Source organism: Meyerozyma guilliermondii, genomic scaffold (genome assembly GCF_000149425.1).
Source record: "Meyerozyma guilliermondii ATCC 6260 scaffold_3 genomic scaffold, whole genome shotgun sequence".
Classification (NCBI taxonomy): domain Eukaryota; kingdom Fungi; phylum Ascomycota; class Pichiomycetes; order Serinales; family Debaryomycetaceae; genus Meyerozyma; species Meyerozyma guilliermondii.
In genome coordinates, this window is record NW_001809798.1 from 757,229 (window position 1) to 777,615 (window position 20,387).

The window sequence follows — 20,387 nt, forward strand, 5'->3', positions numbered from 1 at the left end:
TCACAAAACTTTCAAATTGAGCTCAAACAACCACATGTCGTCAATCGACCACGTCAACAAGTCAATTTTAAATCCGGATGGCGGACCGTCGCCTTCCTTCAGGCGAAAATTCGAAGAGCTGGGTACTCCTGTACTCAAAGAAAGCCCAGATACTTTCCAGAATCAAATAAAACAACACTCATTGAAGCCGAAATCGTCAACTTTGGACCTCATAGACGACACAAAATTAACTTCTTTACCACTCCCTCCACCCGCCAAATCCAGGAAAATGGACAGTGAAACATGTAACGACTCTATGATAATCAACACTACCTATGACATGTCATATGATGATAGTTTTGATGTTGGAGACGACCCAATAGTACTAGTTGAAGACTACGTTCAGAAACCTGAAAAGCTGCCCCATTCGAAGAAAAAAGCCCATGAACATGCTGTGTCCCGTAAACAGTCGCTTGACATCTTCAAGCGAAGACTCAACAAATATGAGACTCTGAGTCTCTTGTCGTGCAATTCCACTGTTCTGACCAGCAATATGACTGTAAGTGGTAAGCGCAAAATTTCAGAGGAGCTGACAACAACGTCCGAGACTTATGCCACCCGGCCCAAAGAAGACATAGAAGAGATCTTTGGCAAGATTCCTGGTTCCGACAATCTCAAATATTGCGATATCTGTAATAGGCCGCTTTACGAAATAAGCACCGTAATATCTAACAATAAGCGGCCAAAAAAAGAATACACCACAAATAGCCAGCCCACGAAATCGTTATACAAGGAGTTTGTCTGTTGGGAGTGTGTGGACACATACGAGGAATTTTTCAACGAACTTTACTGGACAGAAAGCAGGACGGAAACTTCACATCAAACAGGCGATACCCAATGTAACCAAAACTTACTACGAATGTTCAAAGATATCCTGCAGAAGTATCAAATAGAACCAGCACAAGGCACATTTTCGCCTCTGTTACTTGGAACTTTACACCACCATCTCGGACAAGGAGAACGACATCTTGATCTCGCCTGGTTGGAACGCTTACGACAAAAACTACGCTGGAGATGGCGCCTCAATGGGCTCATTCCACATCCCTTTGGTGCCAACTAGCACCATCAGCATCATGAATTCGTCATTTAACTATATAATAAAGGCATTGAAAGCACCGATGTTGTATACAGTAATTCTAACTAGAGAGCTGAGAAATCAGTGCGGATTTCCCGATGAAACCTAGTAGGTTGTATGCACCCGTTAACAAGGCACAACGATTCCAAAAGCCTCCCTTGTCCTTGGAAGAGTTCTTGTTCCGCCAGCAAGTCTTAGCAACCTACAGGAGAGCCCTCCGAGCTATATACAAGTCTCATGAAAAGCAGGACTTACTTGCGTTTGTAAAGGCTGAATTTAAGCCATCAGATGCACTGAAGGAGCTTCTACAACGACGGTATGAGTTGAAAAAAGGCACAGAAAAAATGGAGGCCATGTTCCAGATGATGGGGATGGGAGAAAGTGTTTGAAATGGTTTTAGATCACTATATACACTTTTTGTACGATGATTCCTTCAAAGACTTTTTGATCATTTCGACAACTTCTGTGGCCGATTCACGGGGAACGTCATCGGCACTCACGTTGTCAATTTCTGATAGTGTCAGGTCCGTTAATTTTGAGTTTTTGATTTCTTGGGCAACATTCGCAACAGCTTTCAGCAAGATCTCACTCTTAAAGCCATTACGTCTGCTAATCTGTTCGTAAATTTTGATAAACTCGAGAACTTCAAAAAGACAACGATTCAATCCTGCCCCGCTAGCAACCAGCTTGATCTTTTCAAGCTTCAAATTCTTGACCAAAAAGTTGACGAGCGCTTCGGATTCCTTTGATGGTGGTTGCTTGAACAATTTAAACAAATTCAACAATAACTTGAATGTCCACTGCTCATGCTGGGCCAATTGGTCATGAATTTTCTCTGAGTTTAGCGCCTTATTGAACTGTTTTATCAACTTTGTCGTTTTGGTGAAATCATTTTCAAGAATCAAAAGCTCTTTTGCACACATTAATTGAACATACTCCTTTCCTCTTTTTACCGTAGGCAATTTGGATGTGTTTGGCTGACTACCAAATGACCAGAGCGTAGTGTAGTCACGATTGTCGAGCACATCGAGGGATCCTTCAGAAACCTCTAGTTCGTGCTCTTGGACGATGCGGCTAAAATAGTTCAAATATTGGTGGTCGTTGAGTATACGGCAAAACTTAATAAGCTGAAGCAAAAGCACATACCTTGATAAGGAGTTCTTAAGCTTTATGGAGAACAGAGTGAAACTCTCTAATTTGTTGTAGACTTCTTTCTCAAATGCAAGCGAAACACTTTCGTTCAATTCACCGTCCGCACTGAGGTAAAAGCGATAAATATTGATGAGCTCTTGAAGGTTTGCCTTCGTGGGAGTCATGGAATCCACTATGAGATGACTCAAAGATTCATGCTGGAACATCTTGATGCGAAGTTTGTTGTAATTATGGACTGCCAAAGAGTCACAATTTATCGATGCATACAAATGGAGCAAAAGAAGCCTGACTTTGAAATCTTGAGGATCTTTATCTAGTAAGTGCTCCAATGTGATTATATTTTTCACAATGTTCGATGCAGATTTGTCTTCCAAGCTGAGAACGACATTCATAAGAATCAATTCATTGGCAGAATAAGCATCTGTTTCCACTTTCTCTGCCAAGAGAGGCTGAAATTTGTGATAAATCGCCCAGTTTGCAGCAATAAATGCCAGTTTATCCAACTTGTCATCCCAGGTCTGAATGAATTTTTGATTGTTCACCAATGTGATGAGGCTAGCAGTGTTGACTTTTGAAGAAGCAAGAATCTCACTTGTAGTCTCTTTTATCTTGTCAATGAATGGTGTTGGTTGATAGTAAGATATATCAGTATAACAGCACAATTTGGATGAGAAGTTCTTGTAGTAATTTAATATGAGAGCATCCACTGGCTTTTCATATAGTTTTGCAGCTTCGATAGCCGCCAATTGGCTATTTCTCGTTGATGGCCGGTGCAGAGAAATGAGGTCCTGGCACTCAACGTAGTCTCTGCTAGTGTTTTTGGAGGCCCGGATGAGATATTTCCAAGTATCGAAATCGTTAAATTGAACCTCAAATAAAAGTTTTTTAGCAAGCAGATACAACTCTTCCCACTTTTCCAGCTTGTCTAGAGCATCCAAGTAGAGCAATTGAAGATCAAGGTCCAAAGTACCCTCGTAGGAACTGAGAAGCAGGGCTATTTCCTGATATTTTTCGTTATTCTTCAACAATTTACAGTAAACATAGACTTCCTGAGTGGACCCGGAGACGAAATCGAACAGTTCTAGTAATTTTTCACCAAGATTTGAATATAATGTGGCTTCTTTTTCGGTGATTTTGCAAACCTTCGACAGGGCAAGATTAAGACAACAAAACGCAGCCCGCATCGCAAGTTTCCTATCGCCCTTCTTGTGTTTCTGGAGTGCCATAGCTGCCTTTTGCATGGTTTTAATATCAAATTTCGACACCGCCAATTGAAACCAACATTCAATGAGGTCTGCTGACGGATACTTTTTAACTGCATTTTCATAAATCATGTTGGCATCTTTCGGTCTCCCTAATAGTTCAAAAACCTTGTATAACATTTCTAGAGCATGTGGGTCGCTTGGAACCTTCTCTTTTAGGGCATTACTTTGACTGAGAGCTTCTTCATGTTTGCCCAGACTGACCAAGAGATAGCAGTTGACAGCCCAATAGTAGCTTTTATTAGGAAACTTCTTTAGTTTTCGGGACAAGAGAGATTGAGCAAGGCTGAACTGGCCCTGGTCAATGGCCGAAAGAATAGAGGCGTCAGTCTCAGACATCAAGTACAATGTACCAAGAAAAATTCGCGAACAAATCGATTGAAAAATCGATAAGATTGAGGATGAGAGATCGAAGAGGGATTGATGGAAAAATGGGAAATTGGGGAAATTGTTAAACGGTTGAAGAAGTAGACGATGAGAATGACGAAAGAATTGAAAGGAACTTGACTTAGAGTAAGCAGTGGTGTTGTAAGAAAGAAGGTGCGAAACGAGTTGAATTGTTCTGGTGTTCTGCCTAATAAAGAGTCACATGAGAGGCAAGTAGCGGCACTAATAAGCATTCCGAGCAGCCGTAAGCAGTACACTAACCAATTGCAAGAAGACATCAAAATATGCACAGCTGGAACTCTCCACTGTCTACCGACTCACAAATATGATTGCAGCTTCGTAAAGATACTGCTACTAATTTTTGTATTCAGAGCGTGAACACTACCGAGAAAAACTGGGACACAAGGAGAGAATGGAACTCCCAAGTCAGTAGCTGCAACTTTTTCATTCGTCATGTCCCCAATCGCAATTCGGAACGGTACCTTTTTACAAATTTGATTTAAAGGCTCCATTGGTATTTGCCAACTTGTGGACACCATTGTGCTAGCAATCTCCTTCTTTCTTACCCGAATTTTCTTATCAAAGTCTTCTATCACATAACATGTGTTCATTGATCTGAACCATGATGATATAACGGAAAGGGCCGTGCCTAGATGCTCTAAAATCCATTTTCCCTCAATATAAAGGTGGCCCTTGCAACCCACATGTTCGCGTCTTACTGGATGTGGACTGAAAGTATGGGTCCTGCTACTTGAGCCCAATGAAAGACGCTTGTGCTAGAGGTGATCTACCACTTACTACCTCTCCATAAAGAAGTGGTAGAACATGGACCAAAGTATACCACAGACAAGCAAACGGGTAGCAATCAAAGGCAATTATTTGGAAGATTGTGTCATTATAAAGTGGTGATTATTCACAGAAGATGCGAAGGTTATAGTCTCGATTTAATCTTGCAGGACTTCGCAGTCATTTGACACTTTTGCGACAGGGATCATTTGCAATGATTTCATTTGATATAATCCACTTCCGTTAATAGAATGGACTTTGTGTCCTTTTTGATGAAAATAGACCCGTTGATGAGCTCTGCAATTGATGAGGGAGACCTAAAACTGTGGATCACATTCCTCGTAAAGGTCAGTTTGCGATACTGACCGGTGCGGTAAGCTTTTTTCTGTTGATTAGGCTTCTTATCATCGGTCTATTCTGCTTATCATCGTGTGACATATTTCACATCCTGTACATGGCTCGTAACCGGTACGTCTTGACGTACGCAGCGAAGGTTGCGATGGACGAGACTGACTCTTTCAAATGAAAAAAATGAAGCTTGGTTCTCGTTATCCAAGTTGCGGCATTAATATGTTGCGGTTTTGATACTACGTGATTCCTTGCAACATTGAGAAATCGTAGAAACGACCGTTAATCTCACAGATTCTAACATCAAGTATAGCACCCCAATTGGTATCTTGTTGAGTTTGGTCTGTTTCTCTCAAGTGGTATCGTCGATTATATCTTTGCAGAATCACTCGAAGTGAAATAATGATTGAAAATCTAGAAAGGTTGCAAAAACTTTACATCGCACGAGGTATAACGCTTGTGGATGTGACTAAACACTGCGTTTCGCAGCGATACTAGATCAAACAAGTACTGAAGCTGCTTGGAATATGTTTCTAAGCCCAATCAGAATTCCGTCTAGTGTAACCACTAAGCATGGTAAACAAAAGTTATACTCGGCAAGCAGAGAATGATTCAACAGTTGGTTACAATGAGACAGGTCGTCGTCTCTGGGCTACCCAGAATCATAATATTCCATTCAAAAATGAGTAACAAAAACATGATTTGAGGTCAACCACCTTCAAATAATTTCATTGATCATATGGTAGAATTTTCCCGGTTCTACATCTGTCGAAGAGTCTGAATAACTGCCGATACTTGTCATACAAGAGCTCAGAATGGAAAGTGGTTCCATTCTTATACGACGGTAGCACGAAATATTCAATGAATACCTTCAATTTCACAAAAAGAGAAATTGTCGATAATCATTACGTTCCTCATCGAGATGCGACTACTCCGAAATTTTGTTGTGAACTGAAGACATTGAAAACCTTAGCCTGTTTGTGTCCTATTCTTAGACAAGACAGTTTTATGACCATTCAAGCAGAATGGATAGGCTACTATAGGAATTAGATAAATCTTCGGTTCACTGTAAGATCCGAAAATGGTGAAAAAAGTGTGTTTTGAATCTCATTGTGAGCGGATTAACTCATTGCCGCATTGAGAAGTGACTCCGAGCAACTGATATCCACAGTTTAAAGAGCTAAAACTCCGAATTCATCTCGTAAATGCTCCGGTCTTCTCTTCTACAAATGTGCTCCAGTGCCTTTGGCCATATACATCGTGTGAGTATTAGGCTCATTACCAGAGGTTGATGTAGCCGCAGCAGCACTGCCAAGCCAAACGGGTCGTTTCGGTCGTAAACGGCCGAAATTCGTTAGCCGACAATTACGCACTGTGGGGCAGATATGTTATCTACTTGAATTCTTGGCGCATTTGGGGACGGTGGTTTCCTGCATCCAAGACGCAAGATTTGACATAATCGTGACTTCCGACTTATCTTCACGGCGAAGTGTATGCAGGAGATCCTGAATTCCGATATGCACGGCTGATGGCTGCAACTATAAGAAAGTTGAAAGAACAATTTTTGCACCAACAATAAAAAGAATGCTTCAGATTTGATCACAGACTAATTTCGGCACTATTTTCCCAAGATTTTCAATAGGTTTCTGTCACTGTAAATGCCCACGTTCGTGACGCTCCTGCAGACAGCATGCGCCAAGGCTGCAGCTTCTTGGCCCTTCTTGGCTAATTGAATGTTGCGCGAGTGGGGCCGATATAAAAGCTGATGAGTTGCCGTTCGAAATTCATCGGTCCGCGATTGGTTTTCAAAGTTACAAGACCAATATCGATACTTTTATATTATTTTGCCCAAGTAAGATCCACATTAGATCTATACTAAAGCGTGATATTCAAGCTCTGCAGCTCCTGATTAATTATTCATTATAGTTGCTGTAGTTATCGGAGAGTACCTTCTCATTTAATAGGAATCTCTGCTAGCTCAAACTATTCCGATAACAGAACATATCACTGTTACACTCGTTTAACGCTGCGAAGTTCCTAACCTTGCTACGTTCCTAACCTTGCTATCAATCACACATATCTAGCATTATGGATTCTTCTTCCAATTCTTCCAAAACGTCCAAAATTTCAGAAAAAAGAAGCACCCGCAGAATCAACACGGAGGACACCTCGTCTGGCCCCAATGATGGCTCTCTTGCATATCGTTTGACCATTGCTCAGGTGCTTGACAAATATAAGACCCTGCGTGATGGTCTTTCGCTGGCTAGAGCAAAGGAGATTATTGACTCTGTCGGTCCGAACTCGCTTGGTGACGATGCCAAGATCTCGTACTCCAAGATCGTGGCTCATCAGGTGTTCAACGCTATGATCTTGGTGTTGATCATTTCCATGATTATAGCACTTGCAATCCAAGATTGGATTTCTGGTGGAGTCATTGGATTCGTCGTCCTTATCAATATTGGAGTTGGTTTTGTCCAGGAAGTCAAAGCTGAGAAAACGATGGGCTCTTTGAGATCCTTGAGTTCTCCCACCGCAAGAGTCACCAGAGATGGCGACGATCAGACCATTCCTGCTCAGGAAGTGGTTCCTGGTGATATTGTCCACATTAAGGTAGGTGACACCGTTCCTGCTGACCTTAGACTCATAGAAAGCATGAATCTTGAAGCCGACGAGGCTCTTCTCACTGGTGAATCTTTGCCTGTCCAAAAGGACGAAAATGAAGTATATGCTGATCCTACCGTTCCGATTCCCGTTGGTGACCGTCTCAATTTGGCATACAGTTCGTCTGTTGTTTCCAAAGGTAGAGGAACAGGTGTCGCCATTGGCACAGGCCTCGATACCGAAATCGGAAAGATCGCTCTGTCTTTGAGAGGCAACAATTCTCTCATAAGAAAAGTTGAAAAGAGTGAAGACCATTCTCCCAAGAAGCGTGAATATGCCCATGCATTTTTTGGTACCATCAAGGACGTTGTGTGCAACATTTTGGGTACCAATACTGGTACACCTCTTCAGCGGAAGCTTTCGTGGCTCGCTATCTTTTTATTCTGGGTGGCTGTTGTGTTTGCTATTGTGGTGATGGGATCCCAGAAGATGCACGTCAACAAAGAAGTTGCGATTTATGCTATTTGTGTGGCATTATCTATGATTCCTTCTGCATTGATTGTGGTCTTGACCATTACCATGGCTGTTGGAGCTCAGGTGATGGTGATGAAAAATGTCATTGTCAGAAAGCTCGACTCGTTGGAAGCCCTTGGAGGTGTCAATGATATTTGTTCTGACAAAACTGGTACTTTGACTCAGGGAAAGATGATTGCCAAGAAGGTATGGATTCCAAACATTGGAACTTACTCTGTTGAAAACTCGAATGAAGCCTTCAATCCCACCGTTGGAGACATCACCTTTGCTGATCGCAGTCCTTACTACGTTAAAGAGACCGATGAAGAAATTGACTTCACTCCAAACGTACCTGAAATGCCCAGGAATTACCGCAATTGGCTCTACACTGCTTCCTTGGCCAACATTGCTACCGTGAATCAATCCAAAGATGAAGAAAGTGGAGAACTTGTGTGGAAAGCTCATGGAGATGCCACAGAAATCGCCATTCAAGTTTACGCTTCTAGAGCCAACTTTGGCAGAGAACAACTCGCTGAAAACTACGAGCACCTTGCCGAATTTCCTTTCGATTCTTCTATCAAAAGAATGTCGGCGGTTTACAAACAAAACGACACTCAGACCACCAGAGTTTACACCAAAGGTGCTGTAGAAAGAGTGTTGGCTTGTTGTACCCACTGGTTGGGCCATAGTGATGAATCTGACAAGAACGATTTTGATAACCAAAAACCTGTTGAGTTGACAAAATCCGATATTGAGTTTATTGAGGAAAACATGAATGCTTTGTCTTCTCAAGGATTGCGAGTATTGGCATTTGCAGTCAATGATATCACTGGAGAAAACGTTGATCTTTCTGAAAGAGAAAATGTTGAAAAGAATTTGACGTTCCAAGGTTTGATTGGAATTTATGATCCTCCACGTACCGAAACTGCCCACTCGGTCAAATTGTGTCATAAGGCAGGTGTCAATGTTCATATGTTGACAGGTGATCATCCAGGAACTGCCAAGGCCATTGCACAAGAAGTTGGTATTATTCCACGTAACTTGTACCACTACAGTGAAGAAGTGGTTAAAGCCATGTGTATGACTGCAAGTGAATTCGATGCTCTTAGTGATGCGGATATCGACAACTTGCCAGTTCTTCCATTGGTTATTGCTCGTTGTGCTCCTCAAACCAAGGTTAGAATGATAGAAGCTCTTCACAGAAGAGAAAAGTTTGTTGCAATGACAGGTGACGGTGTCAATGATTCTCCGTCATTAAAAAAGGCTGATGTTGGAATCGCCATGGGACTTAACGGATCAGATGTCGCTAAGGATGCTTCTGATATTGTTTTGACCGATGACAATTTTGCTTCCATCTTGAATGCTATTGAGGAGGGCAGAAGAATGTCTGCAAACATTCAGAAATTTGTTTTGCAATTGTTGGCGGAAAACGTTGCACAAGCGTTTTATTTGATGATCGGTTTGGCCTTTATGGACAAATCTGGATATTCCGTCTTTCCGTTGTCTCCCGTCGAAGTGTTGTGGATTTTGGTGGTCACTTCTTGTTTCCCAGCCATGGGTTTGGGTCAAGAAAAGGCATCGGAAGATATTCTTGACCAGCCTCCAAACAACACAATTTTCACATACGAGGTGATTGGCGATATGGTGGCCTATGGATTCTGGATGTCGTGTTGCTGTCTTCTTTGTTTCGTTGTTATCGTGTTTGGCAAGGGTGATGGATACTTGGGAGAGAATTGTAATTCCACCAGTGCCGACAAGCATGTCTGTGAGTTGGTCTTTAAGGGAAGATCTGCTTCGTTTGCTAACATGACTTGGTGTGCTTTGATTTTGGCTTGGGAATGTATCCATCCAGTCAACTCGCTCTTTTACATGAGACAAGATACCGACAACCCATGGTGGAAACAAACGGCTATTGACTTGTGGGATAACCAGTTTTTATTCTGGTCTATCATTGGAGGTTTTGTGTCGGTGTTCCCAGTTGTCTACATTCCTGTCATTAACGACAAGGTGTTCTTGCATGGTCCCATTGGATACGAATGGGGTGTGGCCATAGGTTGTTCCGTTTTGTTCCTCTTGGGAGCTGAAGGTTGGAAGTGGATTAAACGGATCTACAAGCGCAAGAAGGCCAAGAAGGCCAAGAACCCTGAACATGACTTGGAAAGAAACGACCCATTCCAGAAGTATGCTTCTTTCTCCAGATCGAACACCATGGACAAGACCGATTACGTTGTGTAATAATAGATGCTATTGATAAGTTATTTCTACTACTATTTCTGCTACTGTATCTGTTTCTATTCTAGTCTAATTATATCAGTCTCTCTCGTCTATTTTTAATCAGTGTCTCTCACCGTAACGCTTGCTCCTTTACCTCAAATTGGGCACCTAAATGGTCAGTATTGCCAAATATCTGTATCTTTCCGTTTTTTGTCCCCTTGTTGATATCTATAACAGTTACTGATGTGTTATAAGGTACTTTTAGCTTTTCTCGGGTCAAACCCTCACCCAATGAATAGCCTTTTTTATCATGTAAGTAATTGACAAAAGTTGTAATTACACCTCCGTGGGTGCAAACAGCTACATTCAAGCATTGCTGCTGCTTGAGTATCAAGTTCCATTCCTGTTCTACCCGGCTGATAAACTGTTCGGGTTGTTCTCCCATATTTCGGAAATTATCTCCATACTTCTCTCTAGCATCTTTCAAATACATGCCTTGAACTTCACCCATGTCTCGTTCTCTCAAGTTGCTGGTAATCTTTGGTTCAACTTCGTGGTGGGAAAGAAACGGCTTGATAGTGTTCTGACACCGAATCAAGTCTGAAGAAACCAAATAATCAATCTTGATGTTTTCGAAAGTGTTCGCAACTAACTGTGCTTGTTCTCTACCAGTATCGTTGATATCGATGTCTAGGTGACCCTGAAGGATTTTCTGCACGTTGTGGTCTGTCTGGCCATGTCTGACTATGAACACCCGGAGCACCTCGGGGTTTATATTTTCTGCAATTTGCACTGTCATTATCTTGAAAAAAGATAAAAGATTTGGTGAGAAAAGATAAGGATGCATAATAATTTACGATGACTTTTTAATTTTCTAGCCAGCCCGAGTCCTCAATGCCTTGAGTACCTCCGATTTTATCTTGTAGCCGTGTTCGTCTGGGTTGGGAAACGATGAATCTTTCACCTCGGCGATATACTGCTTTACACTATCGACAGACTGGTCGTAAATATTCCCATATGATTTCACAAACTTGGCTTTCTTGTGGTCAGGACTCAACATGCCCAACATGTCGGCGTACACCAATACTTGACCAGAGCACTTGGGACCAGCTCCGATCCCGATGGTGGGAATTGAGAGTTTTTCAGTGATGAGCTCAGCTAGCTTATTGGGCATACATTCCAACACAATTGAGAACGCACCCGCTTCTTGTAGAGCTAGACAATCTTCGTAGATGCTCCATGATGACTCGGTACTATTTCCCTGTAATTTATAGCCTCCCAACGCATGATACTTTTGTGGGGTTAATCCGACATGGCCCATAACTGGTATACCGATGTCTACGACACTTTTAATCTTTGCGGCAACGTTACGTCCGCCTTCAATCTTAACCCCTTGGACCCCACCTCGCTTTACCATATCAATTGACGTGGCAATTGCTTGTTCTGTAGACAATTCGCTGGACCCAAATGGCACATCGGCCACTACCATTGCAGTATTATTTCCCCTATTAACTGCCTTGATATGGTACAAAAACTCCTCATACGGTATTTCGTTGGTGTCATTGTACCCAAGCGCCACCATTGCAAGAGAATCACCCACAAGGGTAATATCTGCATTTGCAGCTTCGCAGACCTGAGCACTAATATAGTCATAGGCAGTAACCATTGCTATGGGTTGCTTTGTTTCGTATAGCTGCTTAATATCGGCTAATGTCTTTCTTGTATTGTGCCCATGTGCCGACCTGAGGGTCGAAAACGTCGAAAAATGGCGTATTTTACCCACCCATGTTGCAGCCTTTCGGTACGAAATCATGCTGCAGATTCTCACCTCGGAGAATTTATAAAGTAGTGGTGCACGGGTGGACACTGGCTGGGAACGAGATAGCGAAATCAGAGTCGGTCAGAAATAATGAAAGATCACAAAGATCACTAAGAAAGCAACCAGAACTCAATCTAACAAATTCTGAGCTAGTTTTCCCTCGAAATGAATTCACAGCAATTTACGAATTATCGGCAATACTTTCATTTCTTAGCCGATTTTTCTTCTCGTTTCCGCGCAGTCCGCGCCGTTGGGTTGCAGCTGCACACTATTTAGGCGCACCAGAATGAGAATTGCTTTCCGCAGATTCACCACTTTCTCTCCCATTAGGATGCCTCACATTGACTCGAGTTTTTTATTGAACCACACCTGCTTGAGGATCAAGGATCCAAAGGTTTCGGTTCCATTCTACACCAAGCACTTTGGAATGAGTTTGGTGAAAAAATTGGACAATCCAGATTCTAAATTTACTCTCTACATGATGGCAATTGAGGCTGGAGACAACAAGGGAAAGCCATGGACCGAGCGTGATGGCGTGCTTGAATTGTGCCATAACTATGGTACCGAAAATGATGACAATTTTTCCGTGAACAATGGTAATGGCAGTGAACATCGAGGATTCGGTCACATTTGTTTTTCTGTAGACAACCTTGAGGCCACTGAAAAGGAACTTTTGGACAACGATGTCAAGTTTCAGAAGAAAACGGCCGACGGAAGACAGAAAAACATTGCTTTTGCATTGGATCCAGATGGATACTGGATTGAATTGATTGAAAACGGAACCAACAAGAAACCAGATTGCACTGATAAGTCCACCTACAAGTTCAATCATACCATGGTTCGTGTCAAAGATGCTCAAAAGTCGCTTGAATTCTACACCAAAGTACTTGGTATGGATCTTATCTCAACCTCGGTCCACGAGGGTGCAAAATTCACCTTGTACTTTTTGGCCTACACAAAAGATCCAAACTTCAAGCAAGAACTGGAAGAAAGGTCTCAGCAAGTTCTCAGACAAGGAATCTTGGAACTTACTCACAATTGGGGAACAGAATCCGATGACTCGTTCCAAGGTTACCATAATGGAAACAGCACCGAAAACGGCGCCAAAACTGGTTACGGCCATATTGCCATTACCTGCGATGATGCAGCCAAATTCTGCTCTGAAATTGAGGAGGCATTGGGTGGTAATGACGAACAATGGCAGGTAAAATTCAACCAGGGCAGAATGAAAAATTTGGCATTTATCAGGGACCCCGATAACTACTGGATTGAAATTCTTCCATCCAAGTTTTAGTAGTTCATCTTCTTAGCCGCTTAGCGTAATTTGCACCTTTATAGCTTTTACATCAATACACCATTCACTATATTATTTCCCCTGCAGATTGACTTGCCACCACTATGACCATCAGTAAGTAGACACTTTCATTTTGTAGAAGCATGTTCACTAATACAGTTTCGATCAAAAATTCGGGCAAAGTATATGAGATAGACGTGGATTCGAGCACCTCAGGCTCCCAATTCAAGGAGAAGATTTTCGGAATCACAAACATTCCCGTTGATAGACAAAAAATCTTGATTAAAGGAGGCAAAATCGATGATTCTAAGCCAATAGAAGAGCAGGTTTCGAGCCAGAAACAACCAATTATGGTACTTGGAAACCCTGCTCCGGCTGTGCCTTCAGAGCCTGTTGAAAAGCAAGTTTTTCTCGAAGATTTGAACCCAAATCTGTTGATAAAAGTGTCCAATGAGCCATCAGGATTGGTTAATTTGGGAAATACATGCTACTTAAACTCATCTTTACAAGCGTTGTTTCAAATTGATGATATTGCGAGCAAGGTGGCGAATTACAAGTCTCCAAATGGGATAAACAGCACATCCAACGAATCGTTGACCGCGTCTTTGCGGGCAACATTCGACCAAATGCAGAAAAAGCAGGAAAGGGTGAATCCTATGTTGTTTCTCACGTTGTTTCGTAACGTCTTTCCTCAGTTTGCAGAACAAGATCATGGTTTCTACAAGCAGCAAGATGCTGAGGAAGCCTTCCTGCAACTTTTGACAATTCTAGACCAAACGTTAAAGGTGGGTGACAACTTCCGGTTGTCTTATAAGAAGGAACAGAAATGTTTGGCGCTTCCTGATGAAGCCGCCACGGTAGATTACGAAGATTCGTTGAAATTGAATTGTCATATTGACATCAAAACTAACTTTTTGAGAGATGGCATTTTGAGTGGGTTGAAGGAAACAATCGAAAAATATAACGATACTTTACAGTCTAATACCGAGTACGAGATCTCTCGTACAATCACCAGACTTCCCAAGTATCTCACTGTTCATTTCATGCGATTCTTCTGGAGGAGGGACACGCAGAAGAAATCCAAGATCTTGAGACGAGTTCAGTTCCCTTTCGAACTCGATTTGGCCGAGATGTTGGATTCTTCGATAAAGAATGATAAAGTTGCCGTCCGTGATAAAATCAGGCAAATAGAAAAGGACCAAGACGAGTTAATAAGAGATTTCAAAAAGTCCAAGAAGTCGTCTGGGCTCAATCCTACAGAGCAAGAGGAAGAAGACCAGATGAAGATAGAGTCAATCAAGTCCAAGTTCAGAGATGACCTTTCTTCAGCATTACCAGGAATGTCGCTTGATTCCACAACCGAGAACCCATCATCGGTGTATCAGCTTGGGGCAGTTATCACCCATGCTGGGTCATCGGCGGATTCTGGACATTACCAAGCATATGTAAGAGATCCTAAGGATATTGAAGGCATCAGATGGTGGAAGTTCAATGACGACAAAGTATCTGAGGTGAGTAGAGAAAAGGTGGAGACATTGGCCGGAGGCGGCGAGGCAGACAGTGCATTGATCCTCATATACAAAGGTGTCGGTCTTTAAGTTAACGTAACTATAAATATTGTTAGCCTATGTATTTATACAACCTTGTTCTACAACTCGTTGGCGAGTTTGCGGAATTGCTGCACCTCATCCCAGCAATTTAAACTTCTTCCTTCATTGTCACGTAAACACTTGATCACTTGTTCTCTAGCCGAATTGAATTCATCGCTCGTTTGCACCTTGGCCTTGGAAATGTTGTCTTTCAATCTTTTGGTCAAATCGGCAATTTTGTCATTAGCACCAGATACAGATGTTCCTTCGTATGAGCTCGTTTCTAACGATTCTTCGGTTGTTTCTTTAAATTTTTTCAATGTTTCTCTTTCTAACTTGGCCAATTCTGCCGCTACACGGTCCTGGATGTATTTTTCTGTGTGTTGAGCTCGAGAGTAGTCGGACTGAGTTAGTAGTGAATTGGTTTTGGTGGAAAAAAAAAAGAGAAAAATAAAGGGTATCAACTCCTATGGATATCAATTAGAGTTGTAAAGACCAAAAACTCCATAAAAAGGTTTAAGCTCATTTAAAAGCAACAATAATCCAAGACTGATTTTCGATATTTCAATATTCTTCTCCCTCTCCCTCCAAGCAATTTATACCTACCTGTGTCAGCCCCTCCAACTGCGACAAGAAGGAGGCACTGAAATCAATCGGTGTGGATGGCGTGAACACCTTGGTCTCCGACTTGGATGCACTGTTTCCCATCGTTACTCTAGCACGACGAGACCAAAATCGCACTTTCTACTGGAGAACCGGGGCGTGCGCGTACCGCCGAATTTTCGGGGTAAAACCAAGTGATTTTGCACCGTTTCGTCGTACTATGCCACCCGTCCAACAGTATCAATATGCTCAGCATCAGCCCTCCAATTTCGACAAGTTCAAGATGGGCGCACTTATGGGGTCTACCGTAGGAGTTTGTGTGGGTGTTTTATTCGGAGGATTTTCCATTTTGCAAAATGGCGCTGGTCCAAATGGTGTCATGAGAACGCTAGGACAGTATATAATGGGTTCTGTGGGCACGTTTGGTCTATTTATGTCTATAGGATCGGTGATTCGTTCTGATACGGGGTTCCAGGCATATCAAAGAGCCATGTTGCAGTCACAAAGAACGACATTGAAGGTGGTGAACAGAGATTGAGGAAAAAGTTGCACATAGTAAATAGTAATACAGGAGAAGGGAGGTGGACTGTAAATGACAAATTTGTGGTTTATCATGATTGTGGTGTCTGCAGTTTAGTCTGCGACATGAATAAATATCGTAGCTATTAGCCATCATGGATGGTTTCGGTGCCCAGCTCCAAGTCATACAGATACGTGCGACCTGGATCGGGCGTCTTGTAACAAGGAAACGTTCCCTGCTCTTTAGATAACTTTAACAAAAGATCGCGAGGTTCTAGGATGGGCTCGCTACTTAACTTGAAGGTTCCCCAATGAACTCCCATCATATACTTTGTGGACAACAAGTTGGAGATCTTTAAGCTTTCTGCGGGAGAGATATGTCGCGGTTTCTGGTGCCACAGTGGACAGTATTGCCCGATGGGAAGAAGCCCAAAAAATAGGTTGCCGTACTTTTTGGCAATAGCACTGAAAAGCTCCTCCAGGTAGCCAGTATCACCAGCATGGTAAAATATGGATTCGCCGTTTCTTCGGATCATGAAAGAGCACCAAAGCGATTGGTTGGAGTCAAGAACATACCGTCCTGACCAATGCATAGCAGGAAGACAAACAACCTCATACTCGTCCGGCAACGAACCATCGAAAAATTGATTCAATGAAACTGCGTCCCACCAATCCATTTCTATGACCCGAAATATCCCCTTTCTAGCGAGCTTCTTCTTGAGACCGAGAGGCACAATCCAAGTACTGGTGTTGCCTATATCTGACGCAACCTTCATTTCCAAGTGGTCTGGGTGGTCATGGGACACAAGCACAAAATCCAACGAGTCATTTGTAGCATATTTGATGTCACCAAGGGTCATAGGCGCTTTTGTAAGGCGCTTGGGTCCAAAGTGGGACGAGATAAGATGGTCTCCCAAAATGGGATCAGTCATAATGTTGATTCCAGACATCTGCAAAAGAGAGCAAGATTGCCCAAGCCATGTGAACGTAAAGTTGTTTCTGAAAGACCAGTCTGCACCAGAGGCATTTGCCAACGAATAGTGTAATAATGCCGAGTTCTTACGCAAATATTCAAGATCTGGCTTGAATTGCTCCAACATATCTTCCACCTCCACCGTCGTGCCATTTTTGGGCACTTTATTGTGAAGTTCAACCGCATTTCCATAGAAACTCTCTACGAGTTCCATGCACCGCACCAATATGAACTCAAATGCCGTCATTGGGCGGTATTCCTCAAAAGGATTAACAAACATTCCAGCAACCGTGACCGATTTGAATTTGGAAACGTCATCATTCAAGGTTTTTAGTTGTTGTTTTCGCTTGTAAACGACATATTTCGATCTTGCCTGTAAGCACACCTCAAACGAGGTATAAGAGAGTAAAATTCCCCATCCTATCTTGGACTTCCAAGAGAGTCCAGATAGAAAAGACATGGCAAAAACTGTAAATAAACTGCGATTTGTGATTTCGCGGTGTACAGATGAGAAGAAATTTGGAGTGAGACTTGATCTAAAGAGTGAGTTTTGATCTAAAGAGAGTCTTGAAATAGTATATAGTCAGTGCTTCCTAACCACTCCCGATGCATCAGCCAACTCCAATATGTGTTTCTTATAGGCGTGGATGTCACCTGGGAATTTAGAGACGGTTTCGTTCTCGGCAACCCAGATCTCATTACACACTCGATCAATGATGTTAACGTCGTGTGATACCATGAGAATTCCTCCTTTGAATTCGTTCAAGGCATCTGCCAACGCATCCAAACCTTGAGTATCCAAGTGATTCGAAGGCTCATCCAAAATTAAAATATGAGGTTGTGACAAACACAAGGCTGCAAATGCAACTCTCGATTTCTGACCTCCAGAAAGAAGTTGCATTTTTTGAAGCCCCAACGAGCCGGTAATACCAAACGACCCCAAATGGCGTCTGTACTCTTCGTCTGTTTTCCCAGGGTATGTTTTAGACATCCACGAAACCGCAGAAAGACTAAGATCCATGGCATCAACGTGATGTTGCGCAAAGTAACCTATTCTTAAACGACCATTAGAATTGACGTAACCCAGCAATGGCGTAAGCTGACCCATTAAGAGTTTAAGAAGTGTGGTCTTACCAGTACCGTTACCACCACAAAATGCAATTCTTGAGTTCATTTGAACGTCCAAATTGACGTCTCGTATCAAGATATGAGATGGATCGTAGCCAAAAGTTAAGTCTTGCATCAGCAAAATTGGCGGCGATAAGTTGTCAGGCTCAGGGAACTTGAATGTCACCACCTTGTCGTCTTCTGGAGGCTCGAGAATAGGAAGTTTTTCCAACTTTTTGATTCTGGATTGAGCTTCCAGCGATTTCGCAGCGTTATACCTGAATTTGTCGATAAATTCTTGCAAATGCTTTCTGTAAGCCATTTGATTTTCGTATTCTCTCCTTTGATTCTTGATTCTTTCCTCTCTGGTTGCGTAGAACGAGTCGAAATTCGATCCACGGTAATAGTCCAATCTTTCAGAGTGCTGGTGAATTATATCTGTAGCCACATCGTTGAGGAACGCACGGTCGTGAGACACTACCAACACGGTAGACTTGTACGATTGCAAGTATCTTGCCAAGTAGGTGATAGAAGGAACATCCAACATATTGGAAGGTTCATCCAAAAGAAGAAGGTCGGGTTCGCAGAACAAGGCACGAGCCAACGACAATCTCATTCTCCAACCACCCGAGAACGATTTGGTAGGATTCATTTGAGACTCTTTTGTGAACCCCAACCCGAAAAGTATGGCTGCAGCTTTACTTTCCGCCTTATCTGACTCCATCTCGTACAACTTTTCATTGACATCTTGTAAATGCTTGTCCAAATCTTCTCTTTCATTGTCCAATTTTTTCACCTCGTTGGAATCTTCGTCGAACTCCAGCCTCAATTTCTCTATCTCTGCTATGCGCTCGTTTATCTTGGCCTCCTCTTGTATCAAACTTTTTCTCCAAACATCGGCATCCAACACACTTTGTAAAGCTGGGGTATCATCGCCTCTAATTTCCTGTTCCACATGTAACACAGTTATATGCTTAGGAATGTTGAGTTCACGTCTGGAAAGCGCCCTCAACAACGTCGACTTACCAATACCGTTCTGACCCACTAAACCGTATCTTCTGCCGTGAGCCAACGTGAGAGACGCATTGCTAAGAATTCTCTGACCGTCTCCAACATACAAATCAAACCCGTCAATTTTTATATCTTTGGACTTACCAGCACTAGAGCCGAAATCGAGTGGGTTAATCTCCAAAAAGAACGAATCGTAATCATCTTCCTTCTTTTCATTGAGCAATCTGGAAGCCTCATATTGAACAAACTTGTTGTTCCGCTTAGCCACCTTTTTGGCGATTTTTCTTTCTTGTTTTTCCAATTTCTTCTTGTCCACTCTACTTTCCATCTTTCTTCCTGTGTGCTCAATATCATTGCTAGCATTTAAGAGCGCCAATGAGCTGTTAATGTCTCTCTTCGAACTATTCTGTTTCAACAAATTGATGTCCAAGAGCCGCCTAGAAGTATCACCTGTCAACTCCAACTTGGCCATGTTCTCCTTGAGTTTCTCTGCGATTTGCTGGCTCGTCGATGTCACGAGTTTATCCACCTTATCTTCGAGTCCTCCGGCATTAAGCAAAAGACCTTTTATGAAATTCATTTCTTCGTCAATATTGACTTGTTGTGCAGCCACGCTGTCTTCAGTGGCATTTGTAACATGCTGGATGTATCCTACGGTATAATCCACGACCACGGGATCTACTCCTGGGACTGCTTGTCTAACTTGGAGACCTATGTTTGACATGGTGAGAATAAATTTTCGATGCGAATAACTGAAAATGCGATAGTGAGAGCCAGAAGTGACTATTGACAATTGGGGAACAATTGGTGGACTAATTGTCCCATCTAGGGTGAACCAATTGATGTTGAACCGATTGGTGGACCAATTGGTTTTAGAGGTAGAAATAAAATAAACTACACTTTGTGTCCTATGTCTTCTCTTCTTTCAGTTTCCTTTCGTTCACTAATATTCACTCTATTCTCTATACTCCTACAATACAGCCTTGATCTTCTCCTCCAACTTGTCAGCAGATTTCAACGCTTGCACGTCACTGTTTCCACCAATGTGCTCGCCACCAATGAACACATTTGGCACAGTTCTCTGGCCAGTCAATT

At 42.4% G+C, this 20,387-nt stretch overlaps 9 protein-coding genes across 9 annotated transcripts; 4 read left to right on the forward strand and 5 right to left on the reverse strand. All coding sequences in view use genetic code 12, as the record gives it.

Annotated features, from left to right (window-relative positions):
* Positions 1-34: 34 nt before the first annotated feature.
* On the forward strand, positions 35-1,099 carry PGUG_02726 (uncharacterized protein; the record flags this gene model as incomplete). Its single annotated transcript, XM_001484947.1, has 1 exon — positions 35-1,099. One exon carries the CDS (start codon positions 35-37, stop codon positions 1,097-1,099), a length of 1,065 nt encoding a protein of 354 aa, XP_001484997.2.
* A 419-nt stretch (positions 1,100-1,518) lies between these two features.
* PGUG_02727 (uncharacterized protein) lies at positions 1,519-3,867 on the reverse strand (the record flags this gene model as incomplete). Its single annotated transcript, XM_001484948.1, has 1 exon — positions 1,519-3,867. One exon carries the CDS (start codon positions 3,865-3,867, stop codon positions 1,519-1,521), a length of 2,349 nt encoding a protein of 782 aa, XP_001484998.2.
* A 3,270-nt stretch (positions 3,868-7,137) lies between these two features.
* On the forward strand, positions 7,138-10,398 carry ENA2 (Na(+)-exporting P-type ATPase; the record flags this gene model as incomplete). The annotated part of the gene is made up of 1 exon (XM_001484949.1): positions 7,138-10,398. One exon carries the CDS (start codon positions 7,138-7,140, stop codon positions 10,396-10,398), a length of 3,261 nt encoding a protein of 1,086 aa, XP_001484999.2.
* Positions 10,399-10,507: 109 nt separating this feature from the next.
* PGUG_02729 (phosphoglycerate mutase) lies at positions 10,508-11,224 on the reverse strand (the record flags this gene model as incomplete). Its single annotated transcript, XM_001484950.1, has 1 exon — positions 10,508-11,224. The coding sequence occupies one exon, from the start codon at positions 11,222-11,224 to the stop codon at positions 10,508-10,510; it is 717 nt and encodes a 238-aa protein (XP_001485000.1).
* A 27-nt stretch (positions 11,225-11,251) lies between these two features.
* Positions 11,252-12,190, reverse strand: PGUG_02730 (3-methyl-2-oxobutanoate hydroxymethyltransferase; the record flags this gene model as incomplete). Its single annotated transcript, XM_001484951.1, has 1 exon — positions 11,252-12,190. The coding sequence occupies one exon, from the start codon at positions 12,188-12,190 to the stop codon at positions 11,252-11,254; it is 939 nt and encodes a 312-aa protein (XP_001485001.1).
* A 292-nt stretch (positions 12,191-12,482) lies between these two features.
* Positions 12,483-13,490, forward strand: GLO1 (lactoylglutathione lyase; the record flags this gene model as incomplete). The annotated part of the gene is made up of 1 exon (XM_001484952.1): positions 12,483-13,490. The coding sequence occupies one exon, from the start codon at positions 12,483-12,485 to the stop codon at positions 13,488-13,490; it is 1,008 nt and encodes a 335-aa protein (XP_001485002.2).
* A 143-nt stretch (positions 13,491-13,633) lies between these two features.
* UBP6 (ubiquitin-specific protease) lies at positions 13,634-15,088 on the forward strand (the record flags this gene model as incomplete). The annotated part of the gene is made up of 1 exon (XM_001484953.1): positions 13,634-15,088. The coding sequence occupies one exon, from the start codon at positions 13,634-13,636 to the stop codon at positions 15,086-15,088; it is 1,455 nt and encodes a 484-aa protein (XP_001485003.2).
* Positions 15,089-16,347: 1,259 nt separating this feature from the next.
* On the reverse strand, positions 16,348-17,634 carry PGUG_02733 (N-acetylphosphatidylethanolamine-hydrolyzing phospholipase D; the record flags this gene model as incomplete). Its single annotated transcript, XM_001484954.1, has 1 exon — positions 16,348-17,634. The coding sequence occupies one exon, from the start codon at positions 17,632-17,634 to the stop codon at positions 16,348-16,350; it is 1,287 nt and encodes a 428-aa protein (XP_001485004.2).
* Positions 17,635-17,757: 123 nt separating this feature from the next.
* Positions 17,758-20,016, reverse strand: GCN20 (putative AAA family ATPase; the record flags this gene model as incomplete). The annotated part of the gene is made up of 1 exon (XM_001484955.1): positions 17,758-20,016. One exon carries the CDS (start codon positions 20,014-20,016, stop codon positions 17,758-17,760), a length of 2,259 nt encoding a protein of 752 aa, XP_001485005.2.
* Between the last annotated feature and the right edge of the window lie 371 nt (positions 20,017-20,387).